This window comes from Silene latifolia, chromosome 10 (genome assembly GCF_048544455.1).
Source record: "Silene latifolia isolate original U9 population chromosome 10, ASM4854445v1, whole genome shotgun sequence".
Classification (NCBI taxonomy): domain Eukaryota; kingdom Viridiplantae; phylum Streptophyta; class Magnoliopsida; order Caryophyllales; family Caryophyllaceae; genus Silene; species Silene latifolia.
Genome location: NC_133535.1, coordinates 106,535,657 through 106,559,699, shown reverse-complemented (window position 1 = coordinate 106,559,699; position 24,043 = coordinate 106,535,657). Strand labels below are relative to the sequence as shown.

Here is a 24,043-nt window from a genome sequence, read left to right as displayed (position 1 = left end):
GGGTTATACAACAGATATTCAGGTGATTCCAATTGGAGATGAAAGGTTGTCCTCTTAGCTTTCCAATGCCACCAGAATCACTCTGTTTTCCCAAGTAACGAAGAAATGGCAGCCGTTTGAAGTTCAGTGCGCAAAGCAGGAAACTGTTGCTGGAAAGTACTCGATCGAGTAGAATTTTGCTCGATCGAGTCCTTTTTCTACTCGATCGAGTAGTGGCATTTATTGATCTACTCGATCGAGTAGATTTTCTACTCGATCGAGTGGTTTAAGCTTTAGTTTACTCGATCGAGTGGTTTTATTCCACTCGATCGAGTGGTTTCGCTATGGGCTTGGACTATTTAGTTAATTTCCGTCAATTAGGTTTAATAAATCCTATTTTCTTATAAATAGGAGCTAGGACGACATAATTAGGGGGGCTTCTACTCTCTAATTATTCTCTTAACACTTTATTACTGTTACTTTGCTACTGTTACTTTCTTCCGGATCTAATTCAGTATTTCTTTCTTTCCCTTTCTTTTCCTCTTTAATTCATGCTTATGTTATTTGTTCTTCCTTTATTTCTTGTTTTCCCCTTAATCATGTCTAGCTAATTCTCTTAGTATGCTAGGATTAGGGAAGCCGTGGTAGTAATATGTTAGGATCGACTTGATTAGATTAGTCTTGCGATAAGAATTGTATTAAGCAATATAATTGTTATTAGGTTGAATGAATGCATGCAGGAAACCAATTTATCTAGTTAACCCCGACCTGGATCGAAAGATTGGAAGGGAAGGCTTGCTTAATTACAATAGGTGATACCTAATTAGGGCGAAAGCTAAGTTAGGAGACCCTAGGGCGGTTTAAGGACCGAAAGGTGACGACCATAGCTCTTCTTATCAATAGTTTAATCGTCTCAGTAGACCCGATAGTGTAGCTGCCACGGTAGACCGACTCCTAGCATATTCCTTTCTCCTACTGTTAATTTCTCGCACTCATTTCTCTTTTGCTTTAATTTCATTAGTATAGTCAAAACATTTTCAAACCCCCATCGTGACATTAGACAGATAGAATAGACAAGTAGATAGTACACCGCCTCCCTGTGGAGATCGACCCTACTTACCGCTGACTTCTGTTAGTAGTACTTAGGTATTTTATTTTTGGTACAGAACGACCGTATCAACGAGATTTTTTATGTTCAATGAATAGCCTTGCGGAACCTTCACCCCATGTAAACATTCACACACACATTTTTCTCCTTTCGTGACAAAGTAAAACAAGCTAGGGGTAAATAGGTTCTTGAACCTCAAATTTGTGGTGCTAATTCTGGTCGTATCTTTTGTGCGACCATATCTTCTCTAGCTTTGACACCATCCTTACTTTTACCAGGGATGTTGAGAAGTGTGCCAATGAGGCTATCGCACACATTTTTCTCCACGTGCATGACATCAATACAATGTCTCACGGACAAATGCTTCCAATATGGTAAATCCCAGAATATGGACTTCTTTTTGTAGAAGGTCCCATTACTTGGCTTCTTATATGGTTTTCCAAAATTATTTTCAATGTTTTTCACTTTTTCATAAACCTCTCTCCCACTTAAAATCTTTGGAGGGTTTCTAAGTTCTTGTTTCCCATTAAAAGGCTTCATTTTTTTCTATAAGGGTGTGACCGGCGGAGCAATCTTCGATTACAAAGGTACACATTCTTTCCACCATGAACTAAACGGTCAGAAATTGTATCCTCCTCACAAATTGGACACGCTTTAGCCCCTTTCACAGTATAACCAGAGAGGTTGCCGTAAGCCGGAAAATCATTAATGGTGCAAAATATCATGGCACGTAAGTTAAAAGTCTCACCATGATAAGCATCATATACCTCTACCCCTTCATCCCATAATAACTTCAAATTATCGATCAAGGGTTCTAGGTAAACATCTATATCATTTCCAGGTTGCTTAGGCCCCGAAATCAGTAGTGACAACATAAGATATTTACGCTTCATGCATAACCAAGGAGGGAGATTATAAATTGTTAGCAAAACCGGCCATGTGCTTCAGTGACTACTTAGACTACCAAACGGATTCACACCATCAGTACAAAGTCCAAGCCTTAAATTTCTAGCCTCGGATCCAAATTCAGGAAACAAATGATCTATTGTTTTCCACTGTGTTGAATCAGCTGGATGACGAATTTTGTCATCTAAAATTCTACCTTCAGCGTGCCAAATTAAGTTTTTTGCATCTTTTACATTTGCAAAAATTCGTTTAAATCTTGGGATAATGGGAAGATACCACAAGACTTTAGCTGGGACCCCTATATTTTTTTTGGAATTTTTTTTCGGCAACTTGTAACGTGAAGCCCCACACTTTGGACATTCGTTTAAATCTTTATAATCTTTTCGATACAAAATGCAATCGTTAGGACATGCATGTATCTTTACATAATCAACTCCCATTGGACACAAAATTTTCTTAGCATCATAGGTACGCTTAGGGAGTTCATTGCCATCTGGTAAAATCTCACTCAATAACTGAAGCAAACTTGTGAAACTCTTATCACTCCATCCATTTTTCGCCTTTAAACTATACAATTTTAAAGTTGCAGATAGGCGTGTCAAACTTGAACCTGGGTATAGGGGTTTAATTGCATCACCAGCTAGCCTATCAAACATCTCTACTTGTGTAAGGTCTTCAGTGGATTGTTTTAAATCATTAATCAGGTCGTCTACTCGATCGAAATTTTCATCAAAATCATCTCCCTCAATGTCGCTATCATCCTCTAAATTACTACTCAAGGTAGGCAACACATCCTCCCCATGCCAAATCCACCTTGTATAACTTTTGTCAATACCATTACATAAGAGGTGACTTTTCAATTCTTCAGAATCAAGATACACATTATTCCCACATTTAACACATGGACAATAAATTTCTTCAACATTCTCTGCATTATTAATAGCAAGTCTAACAAAATGTTCAACCCCTTTCCTATATCTAGGGTCCAAACGGTCAACAAACATCCAGTCACGATCCATATTCCCAAACTCCGTATATATTCAATATCCACTGCGATAGTTTATAAGGTTAAAAGGTTATTATTGAAAAGTTCAGGACGAATAATTCAAAACTCAGGCATTAATCAGCTAAATACTTAACATCAACTCCATAATTAACAATCCACTGATAATTAACACTTAGCTTCTAACACTCAACTGATAATTTGATGCACATTAAAATGCTGCTACGACTGAAAGCATGACAGTAGAGGGTATTGCAGTCAGCAATTAGCGTGAATCAATGCTATTGATGAACGACTACTAAGTGCATCAAAATTGGCATGGAGAGGATGATGAACACTAAATGGTGATTTTCTTAACCATACCATCATGCATCTAAAATAGCTGGCCTATCAGTTTTATTGACTGAACAGCTACTAAGTGCATCAAAATTACACACTTCTAACACTTCGCCTAACACTTCTAACATCTCACCCAAAGCATAAATTCATCAAAATTGATCAAAATTGATAGGTATCAGCATGCAGTAAATTCACCCAAAGCATATGTAGCAAAAAAAAATACACTTCTAACACTTCTAACAATCCATTAATCAGGCATGCATGCAGTAAAATGATCAAAATTGCATACGGTAACATCTCAGTGATCTCACCCAAAGCATAAACCCCCAATTTGAAATAATTAATATGTATCAGCATAAACCCCCAATTTGATTATCAAAACTACACTTTTATTAAGCATAAACCCCAATTTTATTATAAACCCATAATTTATTCTTCAATTAAAATTAAAAACATATCACATAAATGACAAAATCCAAACATGCATGCAGTAAATTGATCAAATTTACAAAAAATTAAGCCTTTAGTAAAAAAGATCGAAAAATACCTAATTATGGTGAGGGATGACAGCGCGAGATAACAACACAGGGTGGTTGACAAGCGCCTGGTGGTTGACGTGCGCCTGGGGAGACGATCGCTGGTGAATGAATTTGATGGATTTGATGTGAGTGTATTGAATTGTGTACTGATGATATGAGGATGAGGGTGTTGAGTTGTGTATACGATATGAGGGATGAGGATTATTAGGTTTATGAAAACTGATGTGCATTCTTTATTAAAAATGAATTTTATTTTTTTTATACTCGAAATATATAAGTGATAGGGCGGTGAGCCAAATAATTTGCGCGCTTATAATTTTCACTGTATATGTACATCGGTTAAATTTTATGTACGATGTACTTGATTATCATATAGACATGGGTTTTGTTAAAATCTCATGTCCATTAAAATCAGAAATAATGGACATCAGTTTTATAACTCAACTGATGTACATATAATTATAAGTACATCAGTTTTTTGCAAACAACTGATGTGTATAATTTGTACATCAGTTTTCTAAATAATCAGATGTCCATCAACTGATGTCCATAACGAGTTTTGTAGTAGTGTTGGTACAATTTCTTTACTCTTTACCTAATCCTTGTTTATTGTTTTACTCTTTCATTATGTTTAGACTTGTTAAGATGATTGACACCATTATTAACATGTTCACCATGACAATGAGTGAGTAGTTCCTTAACTAGGGTTAATGGGGGATTAGTGGAGTTAATCATGGGGTAGATTTTTACTTAATAAATTCATATGAATGCTTGCTTGTTATAGTTTCAACTTATGCACATGTTATGCTTGATGAAATGCTTGATTGACAACCTAGCATGATTCTCTTATCCTTTCAACAAGACTTGTAAGACATAAACTAACTCAAGGCTTGTTAGACCATGCATATAGTTGAATAGGGAGAATTAAGTCGACTTGTGGGTGTTGTAATGTCTTGACCGACTCGTCTCCGAGACCCAAAACTTCCTATGAATTGTAAGATATAAACTAACTCGATTCCACTACAACAATAAATTGCTTGCATCTATGAAACTTGTTTATGTGATCACATCATGATTCCCCTATGAACCCATTACACTCTAGTGCTTTAATTAATTGTTTACAACCCCATTTGCTTGCTTTGCTTTACTTTCATTTTTTTACATTTGCTTTGTTAAGTACTTTAGATTGCAAATCTCGACCTCAACCCAAATTGTGACACCAAAGACATAGCTTTCTACAACCGATAAGTCAATACAATACCCATCCCTTGGGATCCAACCTTTACTTACCGCTCTACTAAGAGTAGTTTGTTGAGAATATAAATAGTGTTTGATTAGGGTGTAATAGACGACGTTTCGACCCCTACATCATCGACCACTGGAGCCAGCCGATCGACTTATGGCTCAAACGTCCATGTTCATACTTCGTCATAAATTTTGCAATACAATAGTATACATAAACACAAACCATAGTTGAGTAGGTTATCCCTACCTTTTCAGCAAATACTCCGTGCAATCACAAGGCGACGAACTACAATTGTTCCTCAACGAATTCCAATCATATACAATAATTATTTGCATACAATTAACAATGACGTTATGAAATTACGGTACAACCCGATCCCCCAACCAAGGGTCACGGTCCACACGGCTAAAGGTCACGAGTCACGGTCAGTCTAGGGATGCGCGATACCATTTTCAGTGTACACAGTTGACCATTACGACATACTAGCAAAATTCTCAACCCCGTCTCACAATCGATCACAACTCGCTACTAAGGTCTAGGGTTTGGTCATCTTTATTCTAAGACATAATTATTAAGCAACAACACCAATAGATTAATTCAATAAAGAATAGGATTAGCAACTTACGATAACAACAAGAATTGAATGACGATTTCCGTCCCAAACCTGTGTTGCCCTCTCTCTCTCTCTGTCTCTCGGTTTCTCTCATTTCTTTATCACTTAGGGTTTGTGTGTGTTTGTTTTGAATAAGTAAGTGTTTTAAAACTAATGGGCATGTGTATTTATAGATATAGGTATGCTTAAGTGAATTAGGAAATATTATAGGGTAACCCACAAAAAACACGCTAACTTGCTAAACACGAAATAAGTCGATTGACAGGGCATAGCAGTCCATCGACTAAAACACCTAGCGCAAATCAGCTTCGCACACTTAAGTTCAAATGTCCGTTATTTCTTCGTTATTTAGCGTAATGAAGCTTGCGACCATGCATTGGAAAGCTAAGACCATAAGCTTTTGCCTCCAATTTGAATCACCCTTATCGAAGCTCTACAGCTCTAGATATTACAGTTTGAAGTTGACCTTTATACGAGCGACCATCTCTCCAACTCACTACTTAAACGCTGAGAGGGTCATATAACCTTAGAATATGACGGGTATTATAGTTAAGGAATATAGTGAGGTGACACGAGTAGCGAGTTGATGACGATAAAAGCGAAGTGACCTATTGGGCTTTCAAGGATGGGTGAACTTCGGGGATGACGTTCATTTTACGGGGGGAAGATTATAATACCCGCCCTTTTGAAGACCGATACCCGATGCAGAAAGAGCCAAAGATCATAGGGACTAGTACAGAAGGACTCAAGTAGAGAACTTAGCCGAGTGGCCGAAGAGACTCGACCGAGTGGGTCGAGTGGGTTCATGCGGGCACGCAAACCAAAGTATTGAAGTCATATTTTGAGCTAAGGGGTCATTTCATTCTTCTCTTTTTCAGACCCTTGGCTGTCTAGAAACCCTAAAACTCTCTCTCTCTCTGAAACACTCACTTATCAATTCCCTCCCAACAATTACCCTATTATGGTTATCAATTGAAAGGTCTCATTATAGACGGACACTATCCGTCTATAGCTATAGACGAATAATGTCCCTCTCACAAATTAAAGTGGGTAGTACAAGTGGGTGGGAAATGGATACCCCACTTGCACTACCCACTTTAATTTGTGAGAGACACACTATCCATCTATACCTATAGATGGATAGTGTCCGTCTATAATGAGACGGACCGTACTTTTATAAGTCGGAAAAATACTTGTGGCGTCAGATCCTAACTTCGTCGATATGTTACTAATGATTCAATTAGAAGCATGGTCGCAATTCGTTAATTGATACGGAGTAATAGAGTATGCAATTACACAATTAGCTAGGTGATGACTGATATGCGACTTATCGATTGTTATAAGGGTATTAATGTCCAACATCAAATAATTTGTCCCCTCCTCTTTTCTTGCTCTCTGCTTCAAAATTAATGGTAAATAAATAAGCAGAACAGATGCGGGTTAATGTTGGTTTGTTAGAAGGGAGGTGGGAAAGTATAGAGAGGCAGGCGAAATCTTTAAAAGTGAAACGTGGCGAGCATGTAAAGCTAACTTATATATGCATGCACTTCCAAACTTCAACCGTGAGGTTACATCAAATCACACTGCATTTGTTTTCATTTTCCAACCCGTTAATGACACTATCAATATCAGCTACGGACTTCTTCACATTCTTACTACCCCTTCTAATACTTTAATCCCAGGTGATAAACCTTTTTTCATTTTTTTCCTTTTTTTTTTTTTTAATTTGTTCAATTTTTTGTGGGTTTTGAATTTTGATCCATATGTGTTCTTGTCAATTTTGCATTTCTCTTACGATAACGTCTATATCTATTACCTGTACAAGGGGATGTCACACAATATACACTTTTTTGGTTAAGACAATCCTCGATTAAGGCAAAAATGGAGGGTTGTGAGAGGTTATACTTAAGACCGTCTTAAGAAAGGCGTGTGGTCCTATAAAATAGTTTGTGGGATATCTGACCAGGAATCCATCATAAGAACTTTTGCAATTCATTTGATGGTAAAGACAAATAAGTTAGCGAATTTCATACGTTTCTTCAATACACGTGAAGTGTATTTTAATAGACCGTATGGAATTTCATTATGGGTTATATGTAACACCGATTCCATGTGTTTTGTATATAGGGCAAGTGTGTCTGCATCCGACCCTGCCTTAGGCAGAGCTATTGGCACTAGGGTAATAATCTTGAGCTGAATGGACTTTAATACTGCTTAAAAATTGAAGTAAACTGGTTTGATTCGAACCAAACCCGGCCTAATAGTTTTCATAATTAAGTTGGTGTTTGCAGGCCCTAATTTGGTGGGTCTACCATTAACATGGTGTTTAGGTGCTATGACGAGGGTAATTCAATTATTTCCTTAGCTTATGGAACTAATGCTAGTTTATATTCATTATTCTTCGGAGATGATCTTGTAAACAACTTTAACTAAGCAATGTATTAACATTTCCTTGGTGCCTTAGGGGTTCCAGCCTAAGAAAGGGTTGCGTCTATGTTAAAACGCACAAGATGTTAGTGAATCGCAACCAGTGTATGACTCATTTTGCTTTATTTTAACATGTTCGTTCAAAGGCCAAAGAATTGTGAGCCTTTTGTCTCGTGTAACATTAATTTTATTTCAAGTGTCAAAATTTCATAGTAGTCTGTGCCTCCATAGTTTTGTAGGGACTGGTTGCCCGTGGAAGATGTGAAGAAAAGAAATCCGTTAATATATCAGTGAATAGGCAAGAAATGCTATCTTACAAGCTTCTTCATGGACCAGCCGTCATTGTTGCAGTGTGCTTTGCATTGCTAGCATTGGTGCTCTCGGTCATTCTGATATTCCAACATCTTAGATGCTATAGTAATCCTGCTGTATGTTCCTTGCCTGTTGTTATTCTATAAGTTAGTTAGTGCCTTTAGGCAAGATTTTTGCATGAATTTTCTGTATACAAGAGCTGACTATTGAAGTATAGTTCAGTAATAGGCTTAATGCAATGAACTCTTACCCAAAGCAAGTCCCAACAAATTCTTGTAGCTTTACCGATTTGGCTAGGATTCAGAACAGCCGATAGTCTGATTTTGCAGTTAGCTTACAGAAAAAACTTAACAGTGAATTGCTTGTTCGGATTTACCCCAAGTTCTAAATCGTGTAACTGCATGTGCAGATTCAATGTAGCGCATAGCAATTTACTGTTAAGAAAAACAATTGATTATATCACCGCTAGTTTTTTTTTTTTTTTTCTTTTCTTCGTTGTTTACATATGTGTGGCGAAGACTCTTTTAATATGATACATATACATATTCCTCAGGAGCAAAAATGGATTGTAGCTGTGCTTCTGATGGTTCCAGTTTATGCAACTGAGTCAGTAAGTATTGATTAAACTTTTGCACAGCAGACAACTTATGTTTAATGGGTAGCAAGAGATATTAATCAGACCACGCAATTTTTCTGAAAAACCGTGAACAACGATGTCGATACAGGGATATGGTCTTATCACTTACAGTATTTATTTCCGTGGGGTTCATCCCAGTTATTTTGTAGCATCTGACTATGGTGGTCAATCTATTTCATCTTTAAATAATATTCCCCAAGTATATTTAGAATACATTAAAATTTGTCATGTTAGATTTATCAAAATAGCGACTATCATATACGAGAGTAATACATTGGAGGATGTATTGATTATGCATTTACTTGTTCTGTGCCTTGGCTATTTGCTCATTTGACCAGTGAACACTTTTTATCCAGAGTGTTGTTAAATGATTCTGTTACTTATTTGTGCATGACAAAAGTTCTTATGGAATGCATCTGATGTTTAATTTGCCGTTCCAGATCATATCCTTATTTTACCCGAGGACTTCGCTGGCCTGTGACATCTTAAGGAATTGTTATGAAGCATATGCTCTGTATGCTTTTGGGAGTTATCTCATTGCGTGCCTTGGTAAGTGTCACAATACTTCATGTGTTTAGCTCCTTATGAAGATAATTATAGCTTATGAGCCGCTCTTTGTCGCATAGACGTTCACAACTTTATGTTATTGTGCCTTGTTCTTTTTCATTGAAGATGTCCATTTATATTGGAGCCAGAGAAATGTTTTGTTTAGCGTAAGTATGATGGGAACAAAGACCAAAAGGCTCATTAAACTATACGCGCTTCTTATATTATAAAGTAACATTAGGATTTAGGACGATGCAGTTCTCCATGTTAATTCCATTATAGGTCATCACAAATCTATTTTCATTTTCAGTAAAGAAATCCTTATGCCATTGTCAGAACTCAGAAGCCAATGTGTCATTAAGGCATTGAGGTGATGTAGTTCTTTTCATTGAACACATCTTATTTTAGGTGGAGAAGCGAGAGTTCTTGAACTATTAGAGAATGAATCAAGAAATGTACTGAAGAAGCCACTGCTAGAAGAAACAGATGGAAAAACGAAGCCACATAATAACAAATTTTGCAACTTCTTTCTCAAACCATGTGCACTCGGAAAACGATTGTTTTCAATCATCAAATTTGGTCTGGTGCAATATGTAAGTGAGATATACTTTATTCCTGTAGCCTGTAGGTGCTTCAAAATAAGTTTCTGAGTTCTGACTAACATGAGCTTAGTAACCAGATGATTCTGAAGACAGTCTGTGCATTCCTGGCTTTTCTTCTGGAAATCTGTGGCGTATATGGTGACGGTGAGTTCAAGTGGCACTACGGGTATGTTTGCCATGAACTTTTCATTTTCTGTAGTTATTGATGATGCAGACAATTTTTTTTAAGTGAAAGCGAGTTTGTATCACCCACTGGTATTAATATATTGATATCACTTATTTTTCAGGTACCCGTATATTACAGTTGTATTAAATTTCAGTCAAATGTGGGCTTTATATTGTCTAGTTCAGTTTTATAATGTGACTCATGAGAGACTCAAAGAGATTAAACCGCTTGCTAAGTTTATAAGCTTCAAGGCTATCGTGTTTGCAACCTGGTGGCAAGGTGTAGGAATTGCTATATTGTGTTCTCTACGAGTTTTGCCAAAAGAGGGAAAGTTTCAGACTGGGTTGCAAGATTTCCTCATCTGCATTGAAGTACGTCTCTTGCTTTACATTACTCGAAACTTCACTTTGACGGGTCAACATGACATGAGATTCGAAAATACCTTTTAGACGAGAAAAATAGTCTATTAATCATGTCTGACACTTGAACTGAATTCAAATAACATAGGTGTTTGGTTGACGTTTAAAAATGAATTCCACACCCAAGAAAAAACGATAAAGTATTTCATTTCACTTATTACAAAAGATTCATATTATCATATACTACGTGTAATAGAGCCTGTTATAAATAAGCTAATTATTTTTTCTCTTCAGATGGCGATTGCAGCTATAGCCCACACTTACGTTTTTTCTGCAAAACCTTATCATTACATGGCATTGTCTGAGTATGGAGAAATTACTGCTCATGCTGAGAAAACTGTGGTAGATATGGAGGAAGGGAATGACAAGGGTCCAACTGTAATTGAGAAGACGGAAACCGAAGTCAAGGCTCCTGGGACAAGCATCAAAGAAAGTGTCCAAGACATTGTAGTCGAGGGTGGTCAACAGGTACGCATATCTACTACTCCCTTCACCCCCACATCTATATTGTCCCTTCTAACTGTGATGGTTAGCCGATGTTAATTTTGGCCTAATGGTTTCTCATAATATACACTAGTGAAAGGTTAACAACTTTTTCAAAATGAGAATGTGAAAAAAATTGTTTTGATTATCCAAAGGTGACAAGTTTTATATTGGATCTCGACGCATAATAGGGAGAAACTAATGGTGAAATTTGACTAGTTCACCAACAAAGTCAATTGGCGACAATATAAATTGTACGAGGAAGTTAGGAGTACTAGCAAACCTGGAGGCTGATCCATCATTGGGTCGTGGACATCAGAATCAATTTTTCTACGCATTTTGCTCAATTACGGTGTTGAAAATTTGTAAATATAGGGTTTTTATATAATAATGACTAAAGAACTTATGTTTGAACTCTCTGAATCATTAACCAAATGATGGCAGGTTGTTGAGGATGTGAAATTAACAATAAATCAGGCGATGAAGCCCGTCGAGAAGGGCGTAACAAAAATACAGGAGAGCTTTCATCACATAACAGTGGGTTCTGATGACAAGAAAGGTTCTGAGGTAGAGACTGAGGAATGCATTGAGGAAGATGATCAAGGTGATGAGCTTCGTTTACATTCGGAACAGGTGACAGTCTCTGAAAATGAAAATGTGAATGAGACTGAGGAATGCATGGAGCAAGATGATCAAGGTAGTGAGCTTCATTTACAATCGGAACAGGTGACAGTCACTGAAAATGTGAACGAGACTGAGAAGTAACCAACTGTTTGTTTCAGCTATGATAGGAGAACCCTATTGTGTTGAGATATTGTTACTTGCAAGTTAGTTATATCAGATTTATTGTCTACTACATCATCCGGGCAGGGCCTAAATGACTTTGCAAATTGCTGGAATATTGGGCTGGACGTAAGCATTTTCATTGTTGTGTTACGAAAGCAGCTTTTCTCAGTCTCTTAAAAGTTGCATTGGAAGACGGCTACTCTACAATACAAAGAGTTGCAGGTTACCATTGTGTTACCCATACAAAGCAACTGTTCTCGGCTTTGTTCTATCATAACCTAAAAGGCTAAATAAAACCAAAGAATTGGGTTGCTCAGATTATTTGTGTAGTAATTATACGATTACAACTGTATGATTACCCTCTTCGGAGTTAGGTCGAGTAGAACCCTCATTGGTGTACTGCAATTGCTGCAACAATATTTAACCCCCAGTTGTTGGTCTCGTGTAGTACTATTGATAGAAGTGACGGAACTGAGGTTTTACGCATAGAATAAGGTCATGCGGTAGATATTTAAATTTGCATTAGAATAACACTCATTAAACGTTCAGTCCCGATATGAACGTTTAACGAGTATTGACACAGGGTTCAAACGTTCAGTCCCTGTACATCATAAAATCTTTACAAGGCATACATACATCAGAACTTCGATCTTGATTTCATAACATCATTACTGCTTATTTGGATGATAAAAGTTGCCGTAACAATCAAGCCAACAGACCACTAATCCAACGACACCTGCAAACTTGCTCTGGCAGCAAAGAGATCGCAATTCATCCATCACTTTTCTCTATAAACAGTATACGACCTTTAAACAGTATGCTACCTTACGTATAAAGTCGAATATATTTACGTTTACTTACAAAATAAATAATCACTACCAAAATCAATTGACGCAGCCTATACACACACAGAATTAAAGCGTTTCTCTGAAGCAAACCACTTATCAATCATTCCCGGAACAGCAAATGGCCGAACAGCATTCAAGACAGCCAAAACAGGCTAACGCAGTGCAAGCCTGAGTGAGAACAATCGCACATTGATTGCTCATCTTGGAGCATATCTGTATGCAACACATACAACAACAGTATCCGCACATTCTCGTGCAGCAATCCGATGCTGCCTTAACTATGATCTCAGCTGCTTCCGGTGGTTTTGGTTCGTTAAATCCAGGAGAGATGTTTTCTGTCGTTGCCTTCACATTTCCAAATCCGATGCCTATCTTTTTCAGTACTTTGACTTTCTTTGGCTTGGGTTCCGTACCAGCTGCTTCCCCTTTGCTAGGTGATTTTTTCTGATCACAGTAAAGTTGAAAAATTGGTAGGAGTATAGGCCACACAACCGACAAAGGAAAATGAACTGCCAACCCCTCTTTTATCTTAGTATCCCTTAATGAGAATGAGGCAAAACAAAGGAACCTTGTTAAAATCAAAAGTTTTCATCCCCAGCAAAGTTTATGTTCTCCGCAAAATACTGAAATGTAAGGGGTTCTAACCCATTATTTGTATCACTGTTGCAAGGTTCGTTTCATCAGTTCAAGGAACATGCTCGAGTTCATAGAACACTAATGGCTTTAAAATAGAGAATTTTAGTGACCTATTTAATTTGTGAATGTCCATCCCGATATGAACGGTTTAGTTTGGGGATCGGTCGCCCGCGCCTTGAACCATGTACATCCAAATGACGCATAATATAGACAGGAATACTTGAGAAAAATTCAAGTATCGGATAAGGTATATCTCCATTTATCTTCGCCCCCCCCCCCCTCCCAAAGTATGGGTTGGGGGGTGGGGACAGTGGGGTGAGGGGCAAGGTTCTACTCCCACCTTTCACTGTTTCTATTGCTGCGCCAAAGTCTTGGTTTGATTATACTAAATCCTAATTATCACTGGGTTCGCTACGATATATTAAATCCAGGTGACCACAACCGTTTATGGGGTAGTATCATCCGCATTTACAGCATAACGACCAAGATCAGAATGCGACGACCGATTCTGAGATTAAAGTCTTAACCTGAGAGTTGGTACTCATGGTTGACCCTAGAACTGTGTGTCTAAAAGTTCAAAATATTTAAAAAGGCCTATTGTAGTAGGCTAAAAATAGCAGAGTACAAAACACTGGAGTAGGTGTAGGAAAGGTGTCGCAATACCTTCTTAGCTTCTGAGTCTGCCTCTTTCTTCAAGGTCTCAGTTACAAATAAGGCCATAGATGTAAACTCTGAGACAATGCTATTCCGGATGCTCATATTTTCAACCTGCCAATCCATTTCATTCAGTCTACAATCATTCCCATAAATTATAGAAATAGCCATTCAGGAACTAATCATACTAATATAGCTCTGATGATGTAATTTATGAATAAGGACCAGTTAAAAGACTCTCAAACGTTTTCAAGGACGTCCAGCATCATAGAATGATTCACGACATCAACCAATGAATTGGATGCATAAGAGAACCAAACAAATATAATAAGAACAGGAGTTCCGCAGCATGAACAAAGGGAAACCTAAGATGCAGATAGAAATATCAATGCAAGAGAAGTTTCTTGCCCAAATCCTTATTAGTAAAAAAAAACATGCACTAATTAAACATTTAAACATGCTGATTGTCAAAGGCAGAAACTCCCACAACTCAATTTTTTAGGTATTGTATCATATCAATCTAAACTTCGGAAAATCTAAAATAAATAAACATTCTTCTCACCTCTTTCTAGAAAAACGGTACGATATGATACAATGTTCCTGAATTCTTCATACGAAAACCTCAGCGCGTGTAATCACATTGGATATTTTAAACTAACATTGTAAGAAATTGTTTAGCAGATCATAGGCATGAATATACAGATTCAAAAACATTATATATAAAATACATATAGATGTTTCTAGAATTCTCGAGGCAATGTAATCTAGGATGGTCACAGTCAAAGCGACATACCTTTGACTCAAGTTGTTTACTCTCTAAAAACCATGCTTGAGAGGTGTATATAATTATTTGCTGCAAGGCCAATATCTGTAAAATACAAATGCCAACCAGAAATGTTTTAAGAGTAGAAGTCTGATAAAAAATTCAAATCATGTGATGAGCTCAGCTCCATTAAAAAGCTGTAAGAAGTATAAGCATCCACTTTTGAATTTTGGAGGCATCCAAGCTATTAATATACCAAGCCAGCCAAATAATTAAAAGTGTCACTAAATCAACCATTTGACTCATTTTGAATTACAATGTCATAAAATTTCATGGAAAATCAGCATCGCTCTGACAAAACTCAAAAAAGGGGAACTGATTTAAACTTGGTCCCTCAATAGATAAGCTTCGTGAAAGAATATGAGACCTCAAATGTAGTTCTGGTGACAGGAGGAAAAAGGGCTGTGTACTATTTATATTATGGCACACCTAATTTTGAACACTACACTTGATAAACCAAGCTTTTGTTTGCCGTAGCATCACGGTAGAAAATACATCAGTTAATAAAGCACAAAACAAGAAAATCAGGACAATAGCAATATCTTACTCTTTCAAGAGGTATTCCCTTTGCCTTGGTGACCTTCAAATCCACTTCGTAACTCGTCATGTCTGCAACAATACCGCTCACTTTGACCACTTCAGGAAAGTCTCCTTTATACCTTCCCGATATTATCAATGGGCCTTCTGATGAGAGGTCCGGCACACTTGTCGGATATATCTGAGATTTCAGGTGGAACTAAAACAGATCATAAGACAAGCTCACCAAAAAACACAAGGTAAACTAGCAGGAGGTAAATTACATATCAGGCAGAGAATAATAAAACGCAACCAGCAGAACGACAGCAGCAGAAAATACATTCTAGATGAGAAGTCAAATACAGTGTCTAGGGTATTGGACTTGGCTTCGCTATTTTTTGAGAAATTGTTGGTTGAGACCCCGCAGGCTTTCGCAGTCTTATCGTATAGGATGCAATCGTATGTAATTTTTCAAGAGTATAAGACCCAATTAATCTTTAACAATGGTTCTTACGTGTTACATATCCACGCCCTAAATTTCTTGCTACGCCAACGAACGTCATAGAAACCAATCATTCTCCCTTGACTTTTGCATAAAGTGACAGAGGAAATTGACAGGACATTTAAGTTTCCATATTCCAGATTTCCAGTGTAATTGTGCAAATTTTAAGGTCATCTCTACTACATGCAATCTCCGATGCCAAATTGTGCCAATCATTGGGTCTACACAGACAGTGGCTCAAGCAAATCAGGACAATAGCAATATCTTAGGACATAAACTAGCTGCATAACACTCACTGTTGATTGACAAATTGCGGTTTACAGGATACTATGCGCTGTTTTCAGGCATCATTCGTCGTTCATTTAGGTTTGGTTCACAAGAAAACTTCTCAAACAGATTTGTGCTGATTTGTATCAATTTATCATGCTGTTTGTTAAAAGCATGTGTGTGGTAAACCTGTCATTTAGCTTATCGTTTCATTTCATAACATGCACTCAACACACTTGCGGCACACTATCTACTCTGTCTAGGACATACAAACATAGAATCTCCTGAGACAATGTCATGAAGTATCCAAGTCCGCAAAATAGAAGACAAAGGTGTACCTCAACATCATTAAGTTCATCTAATGCGTCAAAGGTCATATTTGCAAATAGAGCAGAAGAGGCTCTATTAATTAGTCTCTGGAACCGATTCTCTATACCATCTGCGGAGACAATAAACAGGGATTTTACAACCAAAATAGACATGTCTTTTATAATACTGTATCCGGCTAATATTAAAAATTACAGAAAGTCTCCCTTCAGTCGGCCTATTCCATCTGAAGGCTTCAGACGGGCCTTATGTGACCATCTTTATGACATCTGACCATAAAAATGGTCACATAAGGCCCGTCTAAAGCCTTTAGACGGAAATGGCCACCTGAAATGAGAATTAGTGTAAAAATTAAAATGCATATTTACCATTGAGACTCAATGGTTATATTTTGAAATCCAAGTAATGAGACCAACTGACAAACTTCACGAAAAGGAGAAATTGGGGTTTTCTGTCAAAGTACTACGGTCTATAATTTTAAATTCAGTAGTACATAAAATATTACGGAAACATAAGGTAATAAGAAAACAGACTGGCTTATCAGAAAACGAAAAAAAAAGTGCATTATGTCAGAGTACTATGATGTATGATCCCAAATGATGATAAATTGATAACCCCTCCCCTCAAACCAATAGACAAAAGGATGCCCTAAAGTCAATCACTGAAGTAGAATAATAAAGAGAAGCTAATTATCATGACTGACTGTAGAAAAAACTAGAAACAAATGGAAAAATTATTTCACAGAGCAACTAACAACAAACATATTGGATAAAAAAGTAAAGACGCTTAGATCGGTATCGAACATCCTTCACACCTTTGGTGATTTAGGATACAGCCACAGTAACCAACCTGTTTCATAGGCAGCATCATAAAGGCCTCGGCCAATCATTGCCAGCATTCTCAAAAAGTAATGATTACAATATAAACCTGCATTTCACATGGTGTCAGATTGGAATTAACCAAGTAAAAAAATAAAAATTTACACACATTTCAAGAAAAGAGAAACACCAATCTGCTTCAATATTCAAAAATCAGCATATCAACCAGATAATGGTTTGAGGAGGTTGAAATAGAAATACTCTTGCATCACACTAATAGAGAAACTCTTTATAAAAGACTCACCAACAAGACACCTGCAGAACCTGAGTAACTTGACGCTCAAGTAAACGGACAATAAAGCATGCAAAAACCACAAAGAAAAAGACTCATTCACATGAATTTATCTAGCTATTTAAGTGGGCCTCGATCTAGTGAAGGTTACAGTAAGTAAGGAGAAATTCATAATGTGCTGCTTTTTTGCAGTCTAGTAACTTCATAATGTGAAGTTTCACTTATTTCACAAAGGATAGGTTTTCCTCCTCTTTGGACACAGCAATTTTTGTCCTGTATTTTCCTATATGATGGTCATTAATTTCGGTCCTATATTTTTGTATATGAGAGTCACACTTATAATTTTCAACTGACAAGATCACATCATCGAGAAACAACCAATGCATAAATATTCTTTGAATTTCAATCTGAGAAGGAAGTGCTTTATCTACCAATGCCAAAGGTATGTATGCGCGGACTTATTGATTTCATATTTGATAGATGGCTCTTCACATCATTACATATACGTCTCTCATCTTCAACAGCCCCATCAGTGATCATAATAACCATAGGTAATGCGTCACGTGTATCTGACAACATCTCCAACGCCTGCGAGAAAAACAGGATGTTTAATCCACTTCTATCAGCAGAAGAAACATGAAGAATATGCTATATCTGGGTCAACATAATGCTTCTAAAAAGAAAATGGTTTACTTGTTTCCCATAGCCACAGTTCCAAAATAAAAAACAAAGTTTCCACAATGGTTTGGCTGCCCTATAATGAAATATTCTGTCAAAGAATTTTTTTACAACTCAACAAAACTGTGATAAAAATTTATTGCATTCCACTCCGGACAAATTAGTCTCATTAATATAGCAGCTCATAGTACTCGCAAAATTACTTGGCAGAGACTGTATGTCTCTCAATTTTTCACAACCCTTTGTATTTTTCATAACCCTTTTATTGCCCAAAGTGAATTCCTAATGAGCACAACCATTTTTATCGTACATAGTGACTATTATATTAGTTTATCATTCGTGACCACCAACTTATTACTTTTGGAACCTTTTTACAGCTTCTCCTCTCTCTCCCATATTCTCTAATAAAACCTTGACACCATTACGAACATCAGCTAGGGAGTAGAGCCGAGCATCTACCAAGTTTGGTGGTGGTAATCCCCAAGTTTTATTTTTAGATTTAATATTTACACCTTCCATAAGTTTAGAACTTCCTACTTCATCTGGTACAAAAACTAAGGAAGCCGACAATATGTGCTTAGTTGAAGAAAGATGTGGGGTAAGAAATGATATTGACCACAGCAGACAGAAAAAGAGAAAAGATTCGAAGTAGGATTTTGAAGATGGAGAATTTTAAAAGAAAAGTTGGAAGTTTAAAAAGTGAATGGAGACGGTAGTAAATTATGTTTGAAATAACTCTTCCTTTCCCTTGGGAGTTTTTTTGCATCTGTGGTTGGGTTTCATCTCTTCATATGCGTGGTTTGAGAAATCTTATCAGGAGAATGTGCAAGATCCGACAATGAATGTGTAAGAGACACAAAGTTCCTAAATGGGCGTTCTGTAACTAACACCACCCCATAGTGAGCCTGTTACAGGAAATTCTGATCAGTAACTGAAGACAAACCTTTTTTAATGCAAGAGAAATGTTGGTGCCATCTCCTGTGACAAAGTTGGTGCCAATCCACTGCACAGCTTCTTCAATTGTTTCTCTACTAGCAATCTTCGTGGATAATGAGAAGGGGCAGATATCTCCATTAAAACCTATTATGTTAAATGAATCTTGTGGATTAAGCTCAGATAGAGCATCACATAATGTTCTTTTCGTTGTCTCGAGTGGCTTTCCTTGCATGCTTCTACTAGTATCAATAACATAAATAATTTTCCTGGGAAAAACCTGATAAGTGGCAAACCTATTTAAAATTAAATAGCATACAAAGAAGAGAATTGAACAACAGAGAGAAAACTGGAAGAAGGAAACATAGGATATTAAGATTAATGTGCAAGACTCAGAGCCAGGCATTTCTTGATGAGATGACAAAGAATGGGTCAAAAGTTAAATCTAAAACTAAAACAACCAGGACCCAGCAGTAATCCTTTCGCAGCGTTAATATTTCTTACCAAATTTTAGCAATTTGAACAAGGACCGTCTAACTACCATTGTACTCCCAAGTAGTCATTATCATAAATGCTCAAGAATATTAGCAGACAGACATATTAGAACATCCCAATTCCCAAACCCAAAACTCCAAATGGAGAAGGGTAGTTAAACATTAAAGCTTCAATCAGACATCAATGTTTCAAGTCCAAACCTTTTTGTTTCGATGGCTTCCTGGAAGAATGTGCATGCAAAAAATATCTCTTTGATCAATATCATCTACTGACGGAGATTGCAGAAGCACGCTGCCTGATATATGACTACAAGGAACCTGGTAACAAACAACAAAATTTAGGACACAATATGAATGCAAATTGGTGTTCAAAGATACACAAGAGTAAATGAATCTAAAGCGCTATTGTCTTGGAAAATTGTTAACTTTGGAATAGAAATATTACACTGTATGAGAAGCTAAAATCCATACTTGACCACGAAAGAACATCTGATTCATACAAGAATGAAAGACTATCGACTTGTCGCTTTCTTTCCTGAAGTAGGAATAAATTAATCAGGAAACCACCTCTTATATCACAAAATCATAATGAGTACGAAGGTGAAGAGTACCTTTAAAGGGTGACTGACAATTTTACACACGACTTCGCTTTCACTACCTGGGTGGACATTCAACTGTATTCTCTCGCTTTTTGGTATCTTTTTGCTTGGAGGAGTCACGTACTCTGGAAAAGAGAATGGTATACACAGAGAGAATTCACCATCATGATATAATAGCTTCTGTGACCAACTAATTTTAATAGAAACATTGGTTCCCCCATCAACCTATCAAAGATAAAAGCACATATAAGGTTTGTTGCCTGACAACAGAAAAAAATGGTAAAAAGTGGCGGAATCAACTTCGCACCTGAGGAATAGTTAACAAGAATATGTCAGGCCTTAGAAGTAGGCCATCATCAGCCCCTAAGGCATTTTCCAAATCCCTTTTATCTTCAGTAGCAACTAGCTGAGTATGATAGGATTTTCGAGGAATATCAATCTCAACACTATGAATGGAACCCTGTCAGACAGATAATAATACATTATTGAGAATAGCAAGGGAAAATACAATAGTGAAAACATAATAATTAACATTAAGCAGGTAATAATACACTGACGTTTGAGAAGATCATCCCAGACCAGCAATTATAATCAGTTTAACAGAACGTGGCCACACAAATGAAACAGCAAGCAAACAGATGTGGACATGTAGTTGTAAGTTTTAACCAATTACAAAAGACGTTTGATTTGAAATTCTATTCCAAAGATGCAGCTACTCATATGTTAAAACATTGAAATCAATTCCACCAGCATCATTTGCTTTATCTAGATTTTGTCCAAAACCAGTCAAAATACCAACTGAAGAAAATGAAACAATATGATGAAAAGAGACCCCTATAAGACGTTAGAATCACTAAATGAACCGCCACGAATAGAAAAATGCGTGTGTATGAGAGGTCGCTAATAAACGTAGTCTATATATAAGCTATGATAGTATGATGTACCTCTTCATGCATCACATAATAGATTCTTTCCAATTTAGTTAGCCCCTACAATGCCACTTTTTGAGGAAAAGCAACAACATACTCCGTTACCAGAATCCTGCTTAGTACTTGTAATAACTGAAACTAAAATGACTGAACTACATATGCCTGTTATTACATTTGATCAACTGAATTTGATTCCTTAGTCCTTACAGACTGAATGACAAAATATCAACCAACTGGCAGTCCAGAATGCTGAAACAATTAGAGCCCTTTCAGACTAATGACAAGCCCACGCCTCACGGTTTTATACTTCTATGTTTCAGAAGTTGTGGCTAAGATTGTAGAGAACTACTCCCTCCGTCCCAGGTTTACCTTTGGTTTTGGAACAAAGACTAAGGAACGCAACGGCGGAGCCAGGATTCTCCATTAGGGGGGCGAAAAATTCCAGCGGGGGGCGAACTGGTAATGACATTAAGTACACCTCTAAATTTTGAAAATTTTAGTTAAGAAATTCAAAATTCTGAATTTCCAGCGAGGGCGACCGCCCCTGCTATACCCCCTCTTCTTAAATCCGCCACTGAAGGAAAGGAGAGGGGAGCATTTTTTGTGGTGGTGGTTAGTGGATGACAAAAGTAGACCATAATGGGTGTGTGTGATCAAATCACCCAACAAAAACCTTCCTAATATAGAAAGGTAAACAAATGAATGAGACACCCTAAAATGAAATAAGTAAAAACCTTCCTAGTATACCCACTTTAGAATTAAGAGGCGTGAGATTCGAACCGTGACCAAACTGATACCATGTCAAGAAACCCATCTTTTTTTTTTGAAGGGATGTCAAGAAACCATCTCAACCAAAAGCTTAAGCTTAAGCTGATGATTGGAGTTCCAAAATCGATTTTATACTCTAACATACTACGGAGTACTGAATAACAATAATCATAATTTTATCATCTCAAGAGCGAAAATCAAAATTTTGTCCTTGAGGTGAAAATTTAAACTGAACAATACAGGTAGCATGTACATTGTACAGTAATACGAATGTTGCATTGAGCTAGCCTAGACCAGTGCCAATTCATACTCCTTAATGTTATGCCATATCTTCGAAATTATCGTACTCAAGTTAACAATGTACTCCCCAATTCCAATCATTTGTTTACTTTTTTACATTAAAGGTAAATAAAGAATTTACTATTTGAGGCAATTATATAATGTCAAAATATTACTATATGGGACAGGAGATGTGACACAACTCCGAAACCTCAATCAATCAATCAATCAATCAATAAAACCAAGAAATAAAACATACTTGCTCGCCCATGGGAACGGCAAGACGACAATCAACAGTCTTACTCCCCATAACACAGTGAACCCGCCACTCTCCGGCAACGGTAACAAAAACTGTATCATCCAAATACGAATCAACCTCCAACGAAACCCGATTCATGTGAAGCGGAATTAAGGCAGGAGGATCACATCGACCGTATACATAAGGCTGGTAGCTAGGAATATCAGGATTATCGACGACGGCAGGATCGGTGACGACGGCGTATAACATGGCGGCAGTGGGAAGGTATGTATTCGGAGATTTAGACATCGGCGGAGGAGGACGCGGAGGGGCAATTGATCGGTCTTTGCCGTAGTAGAGACGCTTAGAGAGTTTGAGTCCTTCTTCAACTGCTTCCATGAAGGATTCTTGCGCCATTGATTTGATTGTTGAAGGTGATGAAGTTGATGGAGATTATGGAGATGGAGATGATGAGGGATTTTAGGTGTGTTTGGAAGAGTTGAGCTGGGAAACAGGGGATTTTTGTGTGAAAAGAGATAGAGAGAGAAAGACAGATAGGGAGAGATGTGGAAAAGACAGTTGGGAGAGGAGAGGTCAATGATTATTGATTTGTTAATTTAATTGACATTTGATTTGTTGATAGACTTATTAATTATTATCTTTTCTTCTACACTAATAAATACAATTCTACCGATTAATTGTTTTCAGAAATACTCCATACTAATTTCTTCTTGGAAGAGATACTTGCACGTCAACTTTTGAGTTTCTCTCTCTATCTCTAGAGAGTTTCTCTCTAATTGAGAGTCCTTACCCTCTGGGTTTTTCCACCGCCAAACTATTTGTTCTGTAGCCGACATATCTCCGACAGACATCCACCATCCCATTATCTTTCTTCCTCGCCAACTCCTTTATCAACTTGCTTACCTTTCTGCCAAACTCCCCCTTTTCTTATCCCTTTGTTGTCTTCTTTGCATATGTGGCGGTGCTCTGTCCGGTCAGTTGCCACGTAGAGCTCCGGCCAAACCCTTGTCTTCTGTTTTTCCACCTATATATACCTTTCTACGATTTTTAATTCCTCCCCAGCGCCAAACTTCAATATTTTCCCTGTTTTATAAACATCAACACAATATAATACCATGGCTTCTTCATCCTCCACCGCTCTTTGTCGGGCCGGAGTGAATATAAAACTACCACCTCACCTTTGTGTTGATCTTACGGGTTTGGATTTCAATAGAGTTCTAACTGCCCGCTTTGTTGACCAGAGATATCTGGATGTTGACAGAATTCTATACCTGATTGGTATCAACTGGAGGCTAAATGGGTCGATTTCG

General features: G+C 37.3%; 3 protein-coding genes across 5 annotated transcripts; 1 reads left to right on the top strand and 2 right to left on the bottom strand.

Moving 5' to 3' along the window:
- Nucleotides 1–2,031: 2,031 nt before the first annotated feature.
- LOC141608026 (uncharacterized) lies at nt 2,032–3,012 on the bottom strand. Its single transcript, XM_074427375.1, has one exon. The coding sequence runs from the start codon at nt 3,010–3,012 to the stop codon at nt 2,032–2,034; it is 981 nt and encodes a 326-aa protein (XP_074283476.1).
- A 3,963-nt stretch (nt 3,013–6,975) lies between these two features.
- On the top strand, nt 6,976–12,266 carry LOC141605797 (protein LAZ1 homolog 2). Of its 2 annotated transcripts, none has more exons than XM_074424694.1 (9): nt 6,976–7,415; nt 8,392–8,588; nt 9,026–9,082; nt 9,550–9,658; nt 10,064–10,248; nt 10,335–10,423; nt 10,545–10,794; nt 11,077–11,310; nt 11,770–12,266. In XM_074424694.1, exons 2-9 carry the CDS (start codon nt 8,466–8,468, stop codon nt 12,088–12,090), a joined length of 1,368 nt encoding a protein of 455 aa, XP_074280795.1. In that variant the 5' UTR covers nt 6,976–7,415; nt 8,392–8,465; the 3' UTR covers nt 12,091–12,266. The 2 variants fall into 2 exon arrangements, with proteins under 2 accessions (XP_074280795.1, XP_074280796.1); XM_074424695.1 differs by lacking the exon at nt 6,976–7,415 and adding an exon at nt 8,197–8,265.
- Nucleotides 12,267–12,746: 480 nt separating this feature from the next.
- LOC141605796 (uncharacterized) lies at nt 12,747–23,331 on the bottom strand. Of its 2 annotated transcripts, none has more exons than XM_074424692.1 (13): nt 22,734–23,331; nt 20,806–20,958; nt 20,511–20,723; nt 20,345–20,434; nt 20,101–20,217; nt 19,416–19,685; nt 18,226–18,382; nt 17,534–17,611; nt 16,696–16,796; nt 15,620–15,808; nt 15,043–15,117; nt 14,259–14,363; nt 12,747–13,403 (listed from the first exon to the last, which is right to left on the bottom strand). In XM_074424692.1, the coding sequence occupies exons 1-13, from the start codon at nt 23,127–23,129 to the stop codon at nt 13,056–13,058; spliced, it is 2,292 nt and encodes a 763-aa protein (XP_074280793.1). In that variant the 5' UTR covers nt 23,130–23,331; the 3' UTR covers nt 12,747–13,055. The 2 variants fall into 2 exon arrangements, with proteins under 2 accessions (XP_074280793.1, XP_074280794.1); XM_074424693.1 differs by having other exon boundaries at nt 15,620–15,790.
- Between the last annotated feature and the right edge of the window lie 712 nt (nt 23,332–24,043).